The sequence below is a fragment of the Pholcus phalangioides genome, unplaced genomic scaffold (genome assembly GCF_987345545.1).
Source record: "Pholcus phalangioides strain wild (caught in Gottingen) unplaced genomic scaffold, Ppha-v1.0 ptg000012l_1, whole genome shotgun sequence".
NCBI lineage: Eukaryota > Metazoa > Arthropoda > Arachnida > Araneae > Pholcidae > Pholcus > Pholcus phalangioides.
Window position 1 is genome coordinate 17,888,751 of NW_028301605.1, and position 15,976 is coordinate 17,904,726.

A 15,976-nucleotide genomic window follows, 5' to 3' on the forward strand; every position below is an offset into this window, starting at 1 on the left:
CAGTCTCTGTTAGTGCTGCTGTGGCTAACCTACAGATGAAATGAGCCTCTCTACTGTTGAGCAGCCTAGGGTGTCCAGAGCCAGTTTGACGCCTGTTGTTTTTCACACATCCACTGCTCCCAACATCTCCAAACAGTTTGGTCACAAAAAAAAAGTTTGTCAGCAATATGTTGATATGCCCACCCTGCTTGTTGCAATCTAAAGGTGTGACGTATTTCAAAGTCTGCCAATTGGCTAAAAGGTTTTCGATTGAGCCATCTTTAATAATTAACAATAACTTATCAAGAGGAACACAGAAGTAGGCTATGATCTGTAAAAATGGTCTCTGAGCCTATTTTAAAGAGCAACTGGGAAGCATTTTAACACCCTCTAGTAACGGAAGTATCTGCATAAATTCTTTTGCAACAACAACCATTTGCATACCTACATTTGCTTAACTGTCTTCCATGTTTGATAGGGACCCGACTATTCTTTCTTGATGCTTTACTATTTTTGACCAGGAGAATATTATTCACAGATGTATGGTGAACACAGTGAAATAAAGAAGTTTATTGGAAATAATTAAAAGAGATTCTCAAACATTGACCCACCGACATTAAGGCACATGGCAGAATGGTAGAATAGTGATTTTTGTATAGTATGACAAGATACATACAAGGCGTCTGTTCCAGGGTAATTTTCACTTCACTCCCACAGTTACTTTATGACTTTATTTTTCTCATCTTGTTTTCTGCAGCAGTGGCTTAAATTACATTCGGACATGCACTAAATAAAAATCTGCTAGAAAATCTTGTATGATAGAAGTGAAACTTCTAGATTTGTTTACCCCCTAGGCTGCACGAATAGTGTGGGAACACACACTCCTTCCCACTTCACCCTAACCCAATTTTCTTTACTTCCAAACTGCATGCATTGCCCATCATACTAAAAGGGGGGGGGGGTGTTCCAGCAGCGTCACACGGGTAGTGAAAGATAATAAACTGACTTTGTCAGACACAAATCATCCCCCTACCCAATTTTATCTTTTTACACGGCCGAATCGCTATTGACATTCCCCAACACCACCACCATTCATCTGCTTCTTGGCACTTCATCACACAGTCATCATTCTACAGAACCAGTTCTAAGGAAAAAAAGAAAGCGTTCCACTTTCGGTGATGGATTTTCTTTCTCTCACAAAAAATTCCACTCTTATGTCACTGAAGAGAAGTTTCACTTCAAAAAATACATTAGTGACCCTAGGTTCTATTCAGGGCGGGTCCTTGAACCAACTTAAGGGGGGGGGGGGCGGTGATTTTTTAGTTATTTTAAGGGTAAATGTTTTCACAGCTTTTTTCAGGATTCTGTTACTCTTTCACATGTTGGTGAACATGCTGACATGATTTAAAAAAAATTTGTGTTGACCTTGGACTTCAATTTAGTGATCACACAAGTTTGTAGTTGCAGCAGAAACCTGGGATTTTTCAAGCAGTGTATCTCGGGGGGGGGGGGTATTATTCTGTAAAGAGATTTTGCATTCCCCGATTATTTTTGACAAAAAAATTGTTAAATTCAGAGGAAGAGAGTGAGTGACATTATTTAGTGCTAGGCCTACGTTATTTTAGGAAATTGTTAAATATAGAGGTGTTGTTATTAGTTGGACACACAAGCACACCAAAAACACCTGACATAAGCAAACATAGAGACAGTCACTTGGAGGAATTTTTCCAGGTTAATTTTAATACATCATAAAGGAAGGAAAATGCGACAGCCTAACAGCTATTAAGTTAAAACTATAAGTTGCTATAGAGCCGACATAAGCGCACATGGCAACTTAAAAGCTGAAAGGACAAACATCATGATTTTTTCAGAAAGCTCATCTTGCCCAAATCAGGATGGACGTTCCTTGTAGGCATGCACAGGAATATGAACCATCTGTGATTTGATGATACGATTCTTTTACATGAATGATGACTTTAGGCAGAGCTTGACGAATTGAAAAAAAAATATCTCGGTACCAATCAAATATTTTAAAAGACAATCATATATATATTTCTTTTATCCGAGAGTTTTATAGTGGTTGGCTGAAGTTGATTTTCTGTGGTTTCCAACTTCAAGGCGCAAATGCGAGCCGATCTCCGCGTTAAAAAGTCTCGCCACAGAGAGCAACAGTCCTATAACGATAAATCATTCAATCATAACACTTCACTCATAGTTAGAAAAACTGGTGGCAGATGGCAGCACTACACATAACAAGCATTACAGAGAAAACAAAAAACTTCATGTCAGGTTTCACTACACGTACATGCACATTCCCGCATGTACCGATTCGTTGGGGGTTCAGCGGGGGGGGGGGGGGGGTGCATGCAGCAGTAGTAGGTAGGGCCTCCAAAAAATAGCTCGGGGATCCATGATGTTCTTAAGTCAGCCACCTCGTTGGACAATTTGCCTGTTGTGGCGTTGTATTTGAGATAGCGATCACATAGAAAATTTTAGGCTTAATTAGTAATTTTTTGGTTGACTTGGTGTCTAGGATTTGTCAAGCCCTGATTTTCGGTGGTTGTGATTGCTATCCTACATCATATCTTTAATGCATCCAATGATAATTGAAAATTTTAGGGGACTAAAAACATAGAAATTTTTAAAGTTTTTTGTTTTACGAAACATATATAGTAAAAAAGTCTGATATAACTGGTATGGCTTGTAACAAGAATTTCCCCGTAAGGAGTGATTGTGAAAGAGCTAATGTTAAAGATACAAAACAATTTTTTTTTGCTTGTGGTGAATTGAAAGCTCTTGTTATAATGTAGAAAAAATAAAAACAATCGTTTTTCTTTTTCTTCAAAAATTAACCTAAAATATGCTTTCTACTGAGAAGCCAGAAAAACTGGTACAGATGAATGTATGCAAATTAGGAACAAATGCAACTAATCAATAACAATTGATGTGGTCAGAAGCGGTTATATAAGACAAGTGACAACTAGAAGCTATTAGATTGGTTTCTGTCACTACAATGGCTTGTAATCACAATTTAAGCAACAATTGAAGTGTGGTTGGGGGCTTGTGAGGTAGATCGCAGCTTCTTCATGGTAAGAGCTGAAATTTGAAGTTTTGTGTCTGACCATCGCAAGAGTATACTGAAATAAGGAATTTGGAAAAACATCAAATTGCTGACAGAGATGCGAGTAGAAAAAGATCCTGAAAGAATGGAACCCATTGACAGCTGACAAGAACTGTTTTATGAGATAGACATGCAACACTGCTTCGAATTGCTGTAGATTTCAATGTTGGGTTATCAACGCATGTATAATGGTCCCTCCTTGATATGAGCTTTTGAAGACGAAGGTCCACTCCAATACCGTTGATGACTAAGAGGTACAAAACTACATGCCTCCTCAGCACTGCCATTGGATTGTTCATGACTGGAAACATGTTGCCTAGTCTGATGAGTTGCATTTTCAGTTACACCAGGCTGAAAGGATGTGTACGAGTATGAAGAAAACGGGATGGTACAAGCTGGTGGGGAGGATCTGTCAAGGTACGGTGCGTGTCTAGTTATGTTGCAGTTTATGTGGTTTTCAGCATGATATGGGACCCCCCTAATAATGCTGCAGACAACTCTGAAAGGAGACTGGTATGCAAACGTCCTGTATGATCGCTTACAGCTCAATTCATGTCCTGTACGCATTCTGACAGGCTTGAACACTTCCAACAGGACAATGCACACACATCAGAAGTTGCTGCCGAGTAGCTCCAGGAACACTCTTTTGACTTCAGCACTCTGTTGGCTACCTAAATCCCACAGATACAAAGATAACTGAGCATATATACAATGTGCTCCACGAACGAGATCTCCATCACCTCGCAACATTATGGAGTTGTGCCCTGCTCTCTGCAAGAATCATTGTCGAATTGCTTACAGGATACCCTCACACATTAGCTGAGTACAGTGCTAGGAAGTTCTATGTGCTCAAGGGGAGACCTACACGATGTTAGGCAGGTGTACCAGTTTTTCTGGCAATTCAGTGTATTACCATCCCATCAGCTCCTTGCAAACATTACTCTCTCAGCTTTTTCCTACAAAAAATGTACAAAGAAAAATTATAGTTTTTACCCCAACCATCCTTCTTATTTTTAGACTTCCCCCCCAGTATAGATTCACACACATGGGTTACGCTTAAATTTTATTAGACTTCTATTTCTCCCAGTGACTGAGAGACCATGGTTCCTGCCATGGATCATGCGCCATAATTCACAGCTGAGAGACTTCCGAAAGTCGTTTCAGAAAGGCTGAACAAATTGTGCTAAAAAAATTACCAATTTGCAGAAAAATGTTAATGAGCCCTTACAGCTATAGTGGGGATGGGTGCAATATATATATTTTTCCTTAAAAATTAGCACGAGAAAGATGGATGCAGTTATTTATAGACTACTACTACTTAACCATACACGCACCTTGTACACATTCCTCTATGGAATTTCTAACAAATCAACACATGCCGGAGAATGTGTATTCTGAGTGTATGTGTGGCCCTAATAATGTGTGTTATCGAGTTGCGCTTGTTTTGTATTCATGCTGCCATCTGGCTTTCATTTTCTGAAGTAAAGATGAAAATGCTTGAATTTTCATGTTATGCCAGTATCATGTTGTAGGTCTGCCTGCTCTCTGCAGAGAGACTTTTTTAAATGGGAGACCGACTCACATTCACGTCTTGTAGCTGGAAAACCGCAGAAAATCAACTTCAACAAACTACCACTGTGTCATCAACAGAAGGTTTGAACCTGGACCCTCACGATGAGAGTCCAGCATGATGCCCCACGGCCACACAGCAGCTAGTAATTTAGACTGCAAAGTTGCTTTGACACACGATTGTGCTATAAAAAGCGTGTGTGAATTCACTATTAGGGTTTTACTCATTCACCAATATTTAAAAAGAAAGGATTTAAAAAAGTGGTTCTCTAATCATAGTGGTTCTAATCGTAATAAAGCAGCATTTTTATAACCGACAAAAAGAATTGAAATTTGCTTATAACGAGAAGCCTGTTATAACAGCAACTTCCCCATGATTGTGAGCTCTTATTATAATAGACTTTTTACTGTATATATGCAAAATTTTCATATTTTAACATAATCTACACCTACTTGATTGCTGCTTGGCAGTGCAGGTGCAATCCTCACATTCTGGGACCCAGGCACCACTTGCTGAAGAGCCGGAGGGGATATAGGAAGGGATGGCGATGCTGAGAAAACATTGGGCTGTTGTTGTTGTTGCTGCTGTAATGCTGCTTGCCTTTGCAATTGTAACTGTTGCAATTGCTGTCGCTGTTGTAACTGTTGGTGCTGTAACTGCTGTTGTCGCTGTTGTAATTGCTGTTGCTGCTGTAGCTGTAATTGCCGTTGTTGTAACTGACGTTGTTGTAAGTGCTGCTGCAATTGCTGTTGTTGTTGAGGAACTTGGAATCTAACTACAACGTTTCCTCCACAATTCAGTTGTGAGCTGACAAGCTGAGGCTGCTGTGGCTGCAATTGTGACACAGCCTGATTGTATGGCATCACAGCCAGCTGATTCTGAGCAGAGGATGATGACGGTGAGCTATTAGGTTGTAAATGAGACAAGACCACCTGTTGTACTCTCACTGGATTAGCAGTCGTTGTGGGAGTATAAAGTGAAGCATTATTATTCACTCTCTGGTACTGAATCTGAGGCAACTGTTGCTGGGTTGGAGCCCTGGTCATGAGTGCCATTTGCAAATTAGAAGAAAAAGGAACGGTCCGGTTAGGGCAAGGCTGCTTGTCTACAGCAGCTGCTCCTGCCGGTAATATTGCTCTGTAAGTGGCAACAGTCATGTTGTTATTGGGTTGCTGAATGGTGGCTACCTGTCTACTCGGCTGACTGCTGCTACCAGGTGCCGCCAAACGCTGCAACAGGCAAGAGAAAGTGCCGTTGTCTGGTTTTTGAGTTTTCGGAGTGAGAAGTGACACTGGATTGCTTGGCACTGTAACTGCATTTGAATCGGAAGCCATACTCTGAGTCGAAACTATCACAGCTGGTCTTTCAGTCAACAGCGACTGTAATGATGCCGCTGCCGAATTCGGAGACGGCGATTGTAACATACCTTGTTGAGAAGGAACTCTGGTGTTTTGCAATTCGTTTGTCATTGAGAAGGCAGGGTTAGCAGTACTTTCTGCACCACTTGCTATTTGTTCAAAAGTGGGTGTCGTGCTCAAAGAAGTGAGTTGAGTCTTCATTCTCGATAAATAATCATTTTCAGAGGAATTTCCTTGAGCACCTCTACTGCAATCACTCATCATACAAGAGCTGGAAGATTCAGATTTGACTCTGAGGGCTCTTTCTCTGGTTATGGGTGGTGTTTCTGGTGGCTCTGTCACGATATAGTCAGTAGCTTCGCTTCTCAAACCTTGGGGAACTTCTCTGTTCTGTGCTTGTATTTCTTGTTCATATGGAGGTGGCTCATAATAGGGGGGTGGTGGTGCTCGAGGTACATATGGCACCACACAATTCTCTTGACTGTACTGCTGACTAGCAAACAAGCAATCTTGGGCTTTTTTAGTTTCTATTTCGGTTTTAATGTTGAGATAACAATCTGGATCATTCTCATTATCAGATTCTGCTGACTTTTCATTGCTGTTTTCGGCATCCAGAGATGCAGGATTCGCCAAGATCGCTTCGACAATTTTTGGTAAAGTCCCACATTTTCTTAACAAAGCCCGTGCAATGTTAACACTGTTTATTTTCCCTATCAACGAGTAAATTGTCTTACACATGGTACTGTCCAAACGAGAACTACCCATTTCATTGATTGCACGAAGTTTTCCTACTTCCTTCTTCAGGAGGTCATCCAGCATTTTTTTGGTATGCTCCTCATTTCCATTTAGATCAAGTATGCTTAATATAGCAAAAGCGTCCAACTCATGAAAAACTAGAGAAGAACGCTGTAGCATTTTCCTACCATCATCAGTCGAACTAGATTTCGGAGAACCACTTTTTTCAAATCTTTCACTACAGGGACTCGTAACAACACTTGTGATGGCATTCGAGGTAGAAACCGAGGTGTTCGAAGCAGCACTAAGAGAGACATCTGCTGGAATACTAACAGAAGTATCAGCAGGAACATTAACAGAAGTATCAGCAGGAACACAAACAGAGATGTCAGTGGGAATATTAACGGAAGGATCAATAATAGTGGTGACAGATCTATTATTAGAAGTAGTAGTGGTCGTTGTATCGACAGGAGGAGTTGCTGTTACATCACAAATACCAGCTCCCACGTTTACAGAAGAGGATTTTTCTCTAGTGGAAAATAGACTATGGTCTCCGGAGCCCACCGTTTCAGTAATCACAGGAAGAGACGGGTCCGAGCTCGCATTGGAAACTATAGCACTTTGAGGAAGGACAACTGTACTGACTGCAGTTTTTGGACTAGCCCCCACTAGTGGAAGTGCGCACGAGGTTGTCACATTCGAGTTCTGGACTGGAAGAGGCTGAGATACTCCATTTTTCTCGTATAAGACATTAGATAGCAGATAGTCGCCACCGGTCCCGGCATATTCTGCAACTATAACTGTCGAAGGCTCTTCAGCAAGCACGTATCTATATTCGATTTTATTGATATCTTTGACTTGATAAGAAGAATTTGTGACTGTATCGTCTGTTGATGAATTCTGAGAAGAATTTTCAGTGCTTGATTTTGTTACTGGAGATTGTGTTTGTTCTTTCAGTTTGTCACCACTATCTCCAGTGGAATCATCACCATCATCATTCAAATCAAGTTCTTTATCAGACTCGGATAACGTCATTAAGTAGAGACCTTTGTGAATCGGTTTTACAGTGAAATCACATTTTTCATTCTCCGAAGAATTTTTCGAGCGATCTGAAGTCATTGCTTCTTTTGCAAGATCTTTTTCTGCATCCGATGAGGGGTTTATGCTTGATTTTTCACAATTAGCAGGTGAATTCTTGGAACGATCCGACTTGGCATAAGTTTTTGCTTCGTGGCACTTATTGTAATTTTTATTACTGCCATTGAAACGTAGAATTTCTTTAGTACTAATTGTTGGCATACTCAACTTGGCACTTTCGCTACTCGATTTAGGAACACACTTCTTTATTTTCTTCGAAGACTGTTCTTGCGTTATCTTTGGAAGCACTGGTTCCTTTTCGCTTCTATTGTCACTAGAAGTTGGACAAGCTAAACTTGTTCCATCTGCAGCAGGTGAATTTATTTCCAAAGTCCGCTCATCATATTTTTTCAATGGAGTTGCCTGATTTTTGTAAGTCAGGCGTCGTCGATCATACGAACTGAAAGATTTCAATATGCTGCTCTTTTTGCCCCTGCTAACCTTCACAAACTTGCTTTTCAACAGGCCGGTGTCCTCTTTCAGATACCTACCGCTACCTCTTGGACGGCCTCTACTGCGAGGTTTCGGAAGCGAGCTGTTCCACTTGTTTTTCAAAGGCGAGTATGACTTCATAGGTGAACTTATTTTCATGACTGGACTTCTGCAAACTTGACAGACATTTTTTGTGTCTGTGTGCAACGGTTTATACTGGCAATGGCAGTTTATACAAATTCGCATTTCTTTTTGTACTCTCCTAGGGTGAGCAGAAAGTCTTCTGTATGTCCCTGTCACTTTTTTTTCGACGCTTTCCACCAGGTCCTGAACAGCTCTCTGCACATCTTGATCAACGCTGCCATTCAGTTCGTGTCCTGTTTTTAACTTGCTCTCCCCTCTTGAAAATTTTTTATTTTTGACTTTACAAGATGGATTTTTCTTCATTTTAGTCCCAGAGGCCTGGGCCTCTGGCTGTTTCGGAGCAATGATGACAATATTCGGAGACAAATTTTTCACGCTAACGTCTTTGTTCAAGGTCTGAAGAGGAGATTGTTCTGGTTGACTAATCACGACCGACTTCTTTTTCCTTGCCTGAAACTCCTGGTCCATTTCTTGAATTATCTTACTGACTAAATCGAAGTCTTCTATCACGTCTGCACTGCCATATTTACTTTTCACATCAGCCATCAGAGATTCGTTGAATGATGTCAGACTCGCAGCTGTAATATCGGAACTGCGCCCTCCTGGTAGATTCTGATTCAAGCATGATAATACTTTGTTTTCCTTCAATGTTAACCTACCCATTGGATCAATATCTTTTTCCTTGTTGTACATGAAATCAACTGGTGTGAAGCTGTTTTTCTTGCACATGAATCCCAGATTAGGATACTTCTCTTTCATCAACGGATCATAAATCATTTCATCTGATTCAAACTCTAGAGCGGATAGTAAATCTCTTTCGTTCACCATGGCATCCGGACAGGAAGGCATAACTTTGTTGACATCTTGAACACTTGACTGGTGAGTGTGATTCTTGAAGGGCATTGGATTTTGCATAGTGGTCAGATGCAGATGATTCTGCAAAGGCACATCCGAAATGTTCCTTTCATTCGTATAAATAATACCGTAGTTTTCAACACTGCAATCGGAATCACTTTCGATGATCATTGCTCGCTTTTTCAATAATTTCTTTTTGGGCTCAGCTTTCTTCCTGGGTTTTGGGACTTTTTCACCTAGTTCTGAATCTGCCTTCTTCTTCCTTTTTCTAGGTTTCTTTGTGGATGGCTCTCCACTCATATCTTTATTGGGCGATAAGCGTTTGTTCTTGGATCCCAAAGAATTCGAAGAGGACTGAGTGGCATCACCACTATTTGCAGCAGGTATCTGCTCGGAGGTCTCATTTATACCATCCACATTTTTTATCTTCGATAACTTTTTGGAACCTTTCCCCTTTTTCTTCTTCAAGAAACTTTTACGCGAATCACGATATGCCTCGAAAAGTGAAAAATCGACCCGAGAAACATCGCGCAAGTTTTTTGATGCTATTTCTTTTTTTACACGGCCTTTTCTCTTGGTTCTCTTCTTTGTGTAAAACCTTATGTCCTCTTCGGTGAGTTTTTCTATAATTAATAATGGCTGCATCTTCCAATGACTTCTGCAAAGTAAAGAAAAATTTGTGAGCAAATGTTACACACAAAATCTCACAGCAAAGCTAAATTAACATCATCCCCCCCCCCCCATTAATCTATAAAAAACCCTACATTATCAGTTGTTGGATCATCAATCTCATCTCCCCCATCTGATAGAAGATATTGGTTAGTTAGGTTGTAAACAAAGCAGTTTTAGAAATAGACATATGAGAATGCTTATCAAAAGGTGTTTTTCATGGGATGGCATCACATTCCTAAGTGCATAATGCATCTCTTGAAAGTAAGGATCGCCTTAAAGAGTCAGGGGTAACAAATTCCAGAAAAGAAAAAAATAGACTGCTCTTTAACTTGAACCGCCTTTGACAATTTGGTTGCACGAATAGTCTGAGAAATGCTTCTTTCTCTGTGGGAGCAGTTTGTGAAAAATAGATGGCAATCAAACTAAGATATTGCAAATTCAATACAATAAAAGAAAAGGTTGATATTAGGGTTGGCGAGTTTTAGCCACAGGTGGAAAAAATTGCGGTAAAACCATCACAGCAAATATAGGTTTCTGCCAGTTTTTGCCAAGTGAATGAAAAAAAACCTTTAGCTAGTTTGTAAGTACCTGAACTAACATTCTCCCCATTGATAAAGTTCCCTACAAAGCATTTTAGTGATCTCTAAATGTTTTACAGATCCAATTGATCTGGAAATGTGCCTGGGCTGCTTAAGTGCTCTGGAACTGTGACACGCATAACTCAAGTGACCCTTAATTATGCCGTGGATCACTTAAGTAAGCTGGGAATGTGCCACAGGTAACTTGAGTGATGTAGGAATGTATTGGGGGCCACGTCTCTAAAACTGTGCCCCGAGTCACTCAAGGGATCTCTAAATGTGCCACGGATCACTCAAGTGTTCCAGAACTATGTCGCGGGTCACTTGAATGCTCTGGAATTAAGCGATCAGTAAATTCGCTACTTATGGGGGGGGGAGAGCACAGGGCCTCGTCAGATAACTCCCATGGCAGCATTTGGTCCATGGGCCAAAGGTTTACCATATATGGCTTAGAGGGTGGGGTGCAATGAATTTCTTAAAAAAGAAATTTTGTGTTCCTAGCATTCAAATACATTGAACATGTATAAAGGCATTTTCTTACAAAATTTTAATTAAAAAAATTTTTAGCATTAAAAGATTAATTTTTGATAGTCGGTGGGGAGGGGAGAGCACGAGTCCTCCATGCACCCCCCGCATACGTCTCTGATCCTACCAATATACATTAAGAGGTGAGGGTGCAGAGCTGTCAAAATTTTGCTGGGAAGGGGCACCTAATAATTTCCACTATCTCAGCAATAATCCAGCGATTATGCTTGAATTTCAGAAAAGTGTTTTTGTTTTTTTTTCACAGCAAATCATGAAACTTGGGGTAGTATGATCCCATGCTTGTAGTGACAAGAAAAAACACAATCAAAACTTAATGATTTAATATATGCAAAAGAAATATAATGAGAAGGAAGACATGTTTATGCAAATCAGTGGTACAATTTCAACTGACTTTTTCTTTTTTACAATCATCAGGAGCGTGCGCCATCTATACGGATAAGAACACACTAGAAGGGTAAGTCATGGTGTTACTGTACAGTGAAACCTCACTGCAACGATGCTGGACATTAAAAATAACTCCCTATACAACAATATTTTTCCCCCTTGATCCACAGAGTATCATTATATCAAGATTTCACTGTGTCAGGGTTGGCAAGTTTTCGCCATAGGGGGAAAAAAACCACGGTAACAACTGACACAAGAAAAATATAGATTCTTTTCCCATATATGCATGCAAGGCATTCATTGTTATGCATTTACTGTATTTTTCCACTTATTATACAAATGACAGTTTTGAACTCAAATTTTGGTTTAATAATCATTTTTAGGGTTGGTGAATTTTCCCATAGCTGGAAAAAACTGGAATAAAAAATGTACTGAGACAAAAATAGGTTTTTGCCAAGCATAAAATAAATCGATACTTTCCACACTTATTAATGTCTACTTTACCAAACTCCAACTCTGGCCATATCACTATATTACAATTTACTGCCATTAATGAGATGGGTTGGAAATGAAGGCACTGTCTATCGGTGATTGTCTCAAGTTTGTTAGGGGAAAATATCTTATCTATATCCTCTCTCGGGTTCGAACCCGGTACCGTGACAGCAACCTTCACAGTGATAGACGAGCATCTTACCGCCACACCACTCGGGTGCTCTTTATTAATGTCTAGGATCATAAAAAATAATAATTATCAATGCAAAAGAATTTATTTATTCATTTATAATCTCACGCAACAGACATATGCCCAATTACAGTAGAGTGAGGGGAAAAAAAAAAACATAAACCGCACGTTTCAATACAGAAAGGCAAAGGAAAATACAAATAATAACAATAATACCATATGTGCATACAAACAGAATATGTCAAAAAAAGCACACGAGAACTTCCATATCTGAGGAAGCGAAAAAGAGGAGAATTTTCCAACATGATTGTTCAGTACGGTGTAAACAAAGCACAAAAGCCTATTTTGTGTGTGTTCAATCCATATATGTCATTGTACAAGTAGTATGGATTCCAGATTATGGAACAATTTTCTAGAACTGATCTTAGGTAAGAATTGTAAAGACGCGGAAAGGTTTCTGTATTTTGAAAAAATTTGCTGTTGAAGATTATGAAACCAACATTTCTCGATGTTTTCGAGACAATGTCATTAATATGCTGGTTGAAATTGAGAGTCTTATCAAAAGAGACAAAAGTCCTTCATGTACTCTACTCTTTGGAGCGCTTGACCATCAATATTGTAATTATACAGGATGGGACTATGCTTCTTACTGAAAGACACACATTTGCACTTGGCAATATTTAGATTTAACTTATTGGTGTTACACCATGAACTGAGTTGTTCACCAGTATTTCTTAACATCCCAGCATCTTTTTTATTATTTATGACTTGAAAGATTTCAACATCACCAGCATATATCCAGCAATTCAAATCTACATGATTTTCCAAATCACTCTGATGAATAAAATAAAAAGCATCTCATACAGTACAAACAAACCTGTCAGAGAATATAGAAATAATAACAAAAAAACTATAACATATATATGCAAATGCCATTTTAAGAATTTCATCTCAAAAAAGAAAAATTGAAATCATCAGAGGATGATTTAACATAGGCTACTATGCTCATCTATAGATGGTAGTGCTTTAACAGTAAGTTGGGCTGACCACGTCAGCACAAAATACTTCACTTCACAAAGGGCTTAAAGACTCGATCATACGAAAAGCAAGTTTACTAGTTACTCACTTGCGGTTCAATTCCCTACCATATCTCAGACAAAAACTCTGAGTGACCAGAGAGTTTGCAAGCATGTGAGCGAGCAAAAGATTGACTTACAGCAAGTATGTAAGTGACCAAACGAGTGACTTACAGAGCGTGTGCAAGCATATGAATGACTAAAAGAGTGACTTATTAATAGAGACTCGGGTGTACTTACATAATCTCTCGCTCTCTGGGCAAATTTGCATTTATGGTCCCCAAAGCAGAACGTTTGGCACTGTTCTGTAACGAGCCCACAGCTAGAGACACAGGCGTTGGAAGTGTTTTAGACATGTGGGTGGTCGACTTGGTCTTTTATGTAGGAGATTTCAATTGGTGAACTAATTCTATTTCTTTACTTCAAACTGCGCACAACTCTAGTTTATCACCCATGGGCGATTTACTACCAAATGAGTTGTGCTGGAATTGTGTGTGTACCTAACAGTTTAAGTGCGTAATGTAGTGTGTGAACTTTGTGTGCTGCCATCTATTTTTGAACTATGAGTGAAGTGTAATGATTTAATATCTGCACCATTGCGGGCCTGTTGCTCTCTGTGGCAGAACCTCTGTATTAATACTTTAGGAGCTCATTCCGTACAAAATACTGTGGGTGCTCTATCACCCGCTGCATCCTTAACCCCACTGGACTCCAATGCCACTGTGTAGACTGCCCCTATCCAGGGCTTGTTCCTCATAAGTTTGGGTCCTGGCAAATATGAATTTTGGAGCCCCCTACATATATTCTCTGAGGCAGAGCTGCCTTAAAGCAAGGGCCCACCTGGGCTTCATGAGAATTATTAGATCTGGTTAAAATCTATGAATTAAATATGCCTCTCTACAAAATGGGGGCCCTCAGAAAAATCATGTTGCCTGAAGGGCCCAGGATGCTCTTACAATGCCCCCTGTGCAGAGACATCATGGGCCCCAGGTCCAAGTCATTTGTCTGAGGTCCTACCTGGTGAATTCTCAAAAATTTCAACGAGATCTAATTTTTGTCATGCCCATCTTCTTTTGAAGCCCGGGTGAGCCCAAGGCCTTAGGGAGGGGGTGGGGACTTGAGGGTCTGGTCCCCCCAGAAAAATTTCTAAATTTCTGGCTAAGGGGCCTGGTGAGCCCCATGCGTTATGAAGGCACGGGGGGGGGGGGCATGTGAGCCCACAAGGGTGGGGGCTGACACTCCAGCCCTGGGAGCCCGGAACGATTGTCACAATTTTTTGGTTTTTTTCCCCAAGCTATAAATTAACTACACGGGGACCCGCCAAAAGTCCAAGCTTTGGGGGGGGGGGACACGCTCCAAGACGTGGAGGGCCCATACGTGAGTCAATGTTTAAAACACAAAAAAAGAAGCAGGTTTTAGGGCTATATATAAAAATTTGTGGAGAAGCACAGATCTTGTCACCCAACCCGGTCCCGAGACCCATAGATCACCCATCACTCCGCATAGAACAGTTCCAAATGAACGTGTACCGAATACCCCACTAATCATAACTGTATAATATAATTACTGGAACACACCAAAACTTTATATAGAGGTACGCGAGTGTGGGAAATACTCTGATCATTTTGTGATCAATAGTGGAGGAGGGGAGGGAAGAAAGAACCAATGCTTGGCAGATTGACACACACAAAAAAAAAACTTGGCAATAAAACTTACGCGTCAATGTAGAGAATCTCATCATTATCTTCTTCTTCCATGTTTACGGGCTTCACACACAACAAAAAAAACTTGGTCAAATCATCTTAATTACAATTAAAAAAAATAAACTAATTTCAACCCATTAGGATGAAATAAACACCCATGTTTATACACACAACCCACGAACGGCGCCAAAAATTGCTCCACAATGTATTTATATGAACACCAGGAAAAACTAATTCCATAAAACCGGTTAAAATATCAAACTACACACGCACACACACACACACCAAGCGCAGACGAGTGCATCATAACCCCCCCTCCAGGAAAAACCAAACGATCATAAGTCTGGTCTTTTTCCTATCCTCTGATTGGTCGACGGAATTCAACTGATCGATCAGGCCAATGAGCGGCCAGCAAAGAATGAGTCAATGTCGGTACGGGTACAGGGAATATTATTGGCCGGTTGATGTTTGCTGGGAGTTGATATTGGCCTCAAGCCAGGACACGTGTTCATATCAATTAAATAATTTAGATTTTAATATCCGATAAAACTGCTGGGATACTGCGAATTTTTTAGAAATAATAAATTTCCGTTGATTGGAAATCGAAGTTTTCGGTTTGAATCGGGAATCGAATGAATTATTTCGGAGATCCTTGACCTTTTTTTCGCTAATCGGTTGATCTCCTCCTACCGGTGACGTCAGTTAGTAGGACAGCTGCGCATATACGCTTTCTCTTTCCTCTTTTTACCGCTTGAATGAGGTCAACTGATAAAAGAAAAGGTTTTTTGTCCTTGAGTTGCTGGAAAACTCTTCAGACTGCGAAAAGAGTGCAAGATTGGAGCAGCTGCTTGCTACTTCAGTTTTATGTGTGAAAGTAGACTGCTCAATTTTGTGCCATTATTTTTTGGAGGAATTAAAGACGGTTGAATTTTTTTTTCTTTTTGCGCAAACCAAACACTTAAAATCTCTACAAAAAAGGACATATCCGATTTCTCTCAAACTAT

General features: G+C 40.1%; 1 protein-coding gene across 4 annotated transcripts in view; it reads right to left on the reverse strand.

The window, feature by feature from the left end:
• The window catches only part of LOC149079702 (uncharacterized), a 35,540-nt gene extending 20,155 nt beyond the window's left edge, over window positions 1–15,385 (reverse strand). For 3 of the 4 annotated variants that reach the window (XR_016193683.1, XM_089240311.1, XM_089240312.1), the window contains exons 1-2: window positions 14,986–15,385; window positions 5,123–9,989 (exon numbers count right to left, since the gene is read on the reverse strand). Coding sequence is in view for 3 of the 4 variants with exons in the window: in XM_089240311.1 (XP_089096437.1) it covers window positions 5,123–9,989; window positions 14,986–15,026 (4,908 nt within the window). In the remaining variant the exon portion in view is untranslated. The remainder of the gene's footprint in view (window positions 1–5,122; window positions 9,990–14,985) is intronic. The other variant, XM_089240310.1, reaches the window with a different exon arrangement.
• Window positions 15,386–15,976: the final 591 nt, after the last annotated feature.